This window comes from Tupaia chinensis, unplaced genomic scaffold, assembly GCF_000334495.1.
Source record: "Tupaia chinensis unplaced genomic scaffold, TupChi_1.0 Scaffold000335_1, whole genome shotgun sequence".
NCBI classification, from domain to species: Eukaryota; Metazoa; Chordata; class Mammalia; order Scandentia; family Tupaiidae; genus Tupaia; species Tupaia belangeri.
The window spans coordinates 485,396-490,267 of record NW_006159829.1 but is presented as its reverse complement, the minus strand read 5'-3'; the positions used below and the strand labels follow the sequence as shown (position 1 = coordinate 490,267).

At 64.3% G+C, this 4,872-nt stretch overlaps 1 protein-coding gene across 2 annotated transcripts in view; it reads right to left on the bottom strand.

Annotated features, from left to right (window-relative positions):
* ZC3H3 (zinc finger CCCH-type containing 3) overlaps positions 1-4,872 on the bottom strand; it is a gene marked incomplete at its 5' end in the record, with an annotated part of 65,962 nt that overhangs the window by 26,459 nt on the left and 34,631 nt on the right. For both annotated transcript variants that reach the window (XM_027773291.1, XM_027773292.1), the window contains 1 exon segment: positions 31-50. In XM_027773291.1, coding sequence (XP_027629092.1) covers positions 31-50 — 20 coding nt within the window.

Sequence of the window (4,872 nt, the reverse complement as noted above, 5' to 3'; positions counted from 1 at the left end):
AACCCCGGGTGGCAGCAGTCGAGGGACGCGAGCGGTGCAGCACCAGCGACCTGCAGAGACAGGGAAACTCCCATCAGCCACGGTGAGCCCGGGCTGGAGGACCAGCAGCCAGTGTTGGGCTACACTTAGCTGGGGGTAAGTCCAGGAGGTGGCCCACCCCAGCCTGCAACCAGGCCACAGGGAGGGGGACACATACCCTCCTGCACTGGCCCACCCGCCCTGACCACCCAGCCACATTGTTGGGTAAAGCCCTGGGCTGCGGAAGGCCTAGGAATTATGCTCTGATGGGAAGCCTCATGCTGAGGGACCTCTCCTAGACATACCCAGCACATGCTGCTGGGGCCTTTGGGACACCAGGTGCCACAAGGCCCCCCTGCCATCGGCCCCTCACAGAGCCCTCCCTGAATGGGTGGGGCCGCTGCATGGACCCTCCTCATCCAGCCCAGGCTTTCTGAGGACGCTGGGCTGCCCTCAAGGTCAAGGGCCGTGAGGTCTAGGACACCCGTGGGACTAGATGGCAGACAGACCCAGGCCATGAGAGCAGGCCTAATGGCCTCAGTTCCTCAGGCCACCGGGCACCTCCATCCCTGCTGCCCCTCCTCCTGCCCCTCCTGCCCCAAGGATGCCAGAGAGCAGGCCGAGTCAGGGGCCAGGGCCCTGCCCACCCCAAATGCCATGAGTAGGCTGCCCAAGGAGGCTGGGAGAGCCGGCCTGAGTGCTGTGTCTCGTCAGCCACACGCTTGTGCTAAGAGTGAGTGCACATCAGCTCAGAGCCTGGTGCCCAGACGCTGGGCACCTTTACACGGTGGGGTGGCAACAGCAGCTCCGCTGGCAGTGGGGGCACTCGGGTGGGGTGAGGGTAGCTGACCCTGGCCATGCGGGGCTGTGCCTCTTCTTCCCCCTCCTCAGAAGGTCAGTAGGACCCCCGCGTCCCACCTAGGCCCAGCTCCTACAGGAAGCAAGGCCTTGGTGCCACCAAGACCACCAGCCTGCCTGCAGCTACAGGGTCCCCCCAAAACGCAGGTCTGCATGCTACATGGAGGAAGGGCTTGCATGGCTGAAGGTGGCCTGGCCTGGCCCGATGGCCCTGGCCTCCCTCGGCAGAAAGTCACTCACCAGTGGGGGTGCTGGGAAGAGCAGCAGGTCTGGGCTGTGTTGTCACCCCATCTAGTACCCGGCCTCTGGGGCCTGGCTGTCGCCGTCTGCACGCTGGGGTGACTCTTGCGGGCCCATTCGGGATGACGTGAGCCAAGCACATGGGGCCCTCAGGGTCACCTGCAGCACAGAGCAGCCAGGCCGAGGAGGCACAGGAAGCACCTGACCCAGTGTCCCTTCATTAAAACTCCAGCTCTCTTGGAGGGAAGTCCCCACATGGAACGCAAGCTGGGCCCTTGGCCCAGTCCCACGGCGCCCCTAAAGCAAGAGGGGCAGGGTAGGGCAGGCACCATCGGACCTCAGGGCGCCTGTGGGCCAGCGCACATCTGCCTTAGCTGAGGAGCCTGCTGTCCCTGGAGCTGCAGACACTGCCCCGAACCCTGACCCCAGTCAGAAGCTGAGCCCTGGGCAGAGCACACCACAGCTCGCTTACCTGAGGCACAGCCCCCGGACTGTCCCGGTGGTGGCAGCAGCCCAAGGGTTGGCAGGTGTGCGCTCGAGTGGGCAGCGCACAACTACCCCCATCATCCCCTCGCTGCCAGGGCCTTCAGTGGTCTCACCACCCACCGGGCAGCTGCCCCTTTGCTCGCCAGCCAGGGCAGCATGGGAGAGGGACAGTCTGAGGCAGGGGGACAGCCCACTGTAGCGCTGGCTACAGGCCCAGCCTGTGGTCCACATCACAGGGTTGCTCTGAGCGCCAGCCCAGTCTGACTCGGGAGCTCCACCTAGGCCAGGCAGGCCCTACCCACCACCCAGTAGGCTAAGTGAGGGAATGGGAAGAAAGATTCTTGGGGCTCCCTCACAGCCATGAAGCACAGGGCCAGGCCAGACCACATGGGAATGTGCCCCTGGCTAAGGCCCAGCTCCTGCTGACAGGTGTCCTGGGGGCTAGCCTGTGAGGCCTCATGCAGGAGAGGAGGGGAAGGCACCTACTCCCCACCCACAGCTCCCTGGGGCAGCCACACAGCAGCCAGGAGGGCCCTCGGGGTAGGGGCAGGAGGTTACAGTCTCAGGCAGGGGCTGTGACGGGCGTGCCTCAAGGACCCAGGGGCCATGGAGAGCTCCGGAAGGGCTTGGGGCAGCCCAGTCCTTGGCACCTGCTCTCTGGCCACACCTGACCCTTACGTGAGGTGAGCACTGGCCCCGACTCCTCTCCCCAGGAGGAGTCACTGGCTGTGAGTGACAGAGGGTGAGTGCGGGTGCGGGTCCGTGTGAGACGAGTGGGCCCAGGGTCTGTGCGTGTGCATGCCTGTGACCCAGGGCCCCAGGGGGTGACAACAGGCACCACCCACTGCTGGGCACACCTGGGGCTGGAACCTGCAGAGGAGCCACAGGTTGGCGGGGGCTTCAGGGAGGCCTGGCTCAGCAGCCCAGATACAGCTGTCTGGGCCTCGCCCCTGCTGGCCTCCACTGGTCTGGAGCCCACAGAGGAGAACACCAGGGGCGAGGAGGGGCGGGGGGGCCGGTGGTGTCACAGCCTCCCGTAGTTGTCACCCTGATGGAGGACAGCCTTTGGAAGCGGACTGCATTGAGAAGAGGGGTAAAATTAACGAGATAATAGCAGGGCCAAGGACCCAGCGAGTGCGCCTGCCCTCACGGCTAGGCCCTGTAATTCCTTTTCTGCAAAGGGAGCCACAGATCTAAAGGCTCTTCCCGTCCGGCCGGCAGGCCCACGCCGCCAGGAAATTTCATTAACGCTGGAAAATAGGAAAGGTATTAAGCGTGGATAATGAAGGCCAGGGAGGGACAGTGCCTTAAGATAGTCTTCTCTCTCGCCTTTGTAATGGGAGGCATGAACTTTCCCTTCAAATCCATTTCTAATCCATTTGAAATACTACAGCAAATTATCTCTCCTTCAGCCCGAAAGCGGCCAGCCAATTTACTCCGAATAGAAGTGACAATGCCCCAGGATTTATCACCATAACCTTGACTACACCAGGGTGAGGCCGGGCCTCCCCTCTCCCCCTGGGGGGGCACAAAGGACGGCTGGGGGGAGATAACATTTTAAATGGGAAGCAGTGGTAAAGGAGAGACACACGCCACCAAGTAGGTTCACAGAGTGGGAAGTCTGCACGCCCACCGCCCGGGAGCAGCTGGAAGTTTCCAGGCGGGGGCCGTCCAGGTCAGCAGGGGCAGTGGCAGGTGCTCCAGAGGCAGAGCCTGGCTCTCCGACCACCACCCAGAGCAGGGTGAGAGAGCCGAGGGAAGAGACACCAGGGAGGCATCACTGGGGGGAGGTCTAGGCAGGCAGAAGGCAGAAGGGAGGTCTTTCTCCCCAAGGTCTTTCAGCCTCTCCTGTGAGCCCAGGGTCGAGCCCAGGCCCCTGCTGCCAATGCAGGGCACACCTGTAGGCAGAGGTCGCAAGCTCTGCCTGCTAGGCTCTGCACCTCCTGAGCCCCAGACTGCCACCTTGCCTGTACAGGGGCCAGAGGAGCCACCCCGAGGGCGCTGTAGCTCCCACTCGCTGAGCTCAGGCAGCCGGCCTGCAGGGCTGGTACGGAGTCTCCGCTCCACCTCGCAGACTGAGGCCCACATCTGCAAGCCCAGCTCTGTGCCACCAGACCAGAAATGCACACACATGTGCGCGCACACAGCCACCAGTCAGCAGAAATACATCTGGCAAACGTCCTAAAGGCCACTCACCCACCCCTGGAGCCCTGCCCCTGGGCTGCTCTCTGGGGTAGCTTCCACGCCTGCACCCTGTGAGTCTCTGGGCCATAGGAGTGACCACGCAGGGCCAGGAGCAGCAGGGCCCTTCAGGACACCTGGGCAGGCTGGACTCGAGGGGTTGACTACCAGGAGCCACAGGCCCTTGGGCCCTCGCTGGCCACAGCCCCGGTGCCTGGGAGGCACCGGGCTCCTCCCACACAGAGACGTGGCACACGCTCCCCTTCTGCCTGGGCCATGTCCTTGGGCACCCTCCTGGCCCTGAGACAGTGCCCGGCCCTGCTCCCTGCCAGGCCCTTGCCAGGACCCCTGAGGATGGACTCTGCTGAGCCCACAGCGGTGTTCCAGCCCCAGGCTGTACTGGGGAAGGCAGCTGCATCAATGCGTTCACGGGAGCACCTGCCAGGCCCGGAGGGCCCTGCAGTGCTACCCCGGCCTGGGACCTCACAGTAGGGGCAAGAGGAGCCAGCCCTGCAGGCCGGCTGCCTGAGCTCAGCTGGGAGCTGGTACGGTCAGGACACAGGCTGGCCAAGAACAAAGGCGGCCGTGGGCTGGCGGGGGGCCGGCAGCTGGGAAGGCACTCTGAGCTGCCTGCTGAAGGGCTCCTCTGGCTGCTGCAGCGTCAGTGCACAGGCCAGGGACCTGGTTAGTACCGACCGACCGTGCAGGGGCGGGCGGGCTGGGGGAGAGTCAGCCAGAACACTCAGGATGTGGATCTGGAGCGGCGCTTCTCCGAGCAAGAGCAAGCAGAGAGAGGAGCGGAGCGGAGCGGAGAGGGGCGAGCACGGGAGTGCACCGTCAGCAGAAGCTGGCGGCCGCAGCTCGCAGGGCGAATCCCAAGTAGGTCAGGCGGAGCCACCGTGACAGGCACTAAACTGCTTAAGTGGGCTTTCCACCGGAAATGCTGACGACGGGCGGGCAAGGGCAGGAGCGTGCGCCCCGCGTGTGTGTGTGTGTGCATGTGTGTGTGTGTGTGTGTGTGTGCGCGTGCGTGCATGTGCACATGTACTGCTGCGGGCCGGCCAGGAGCGCCCTCTGGGGTGGGGGCCC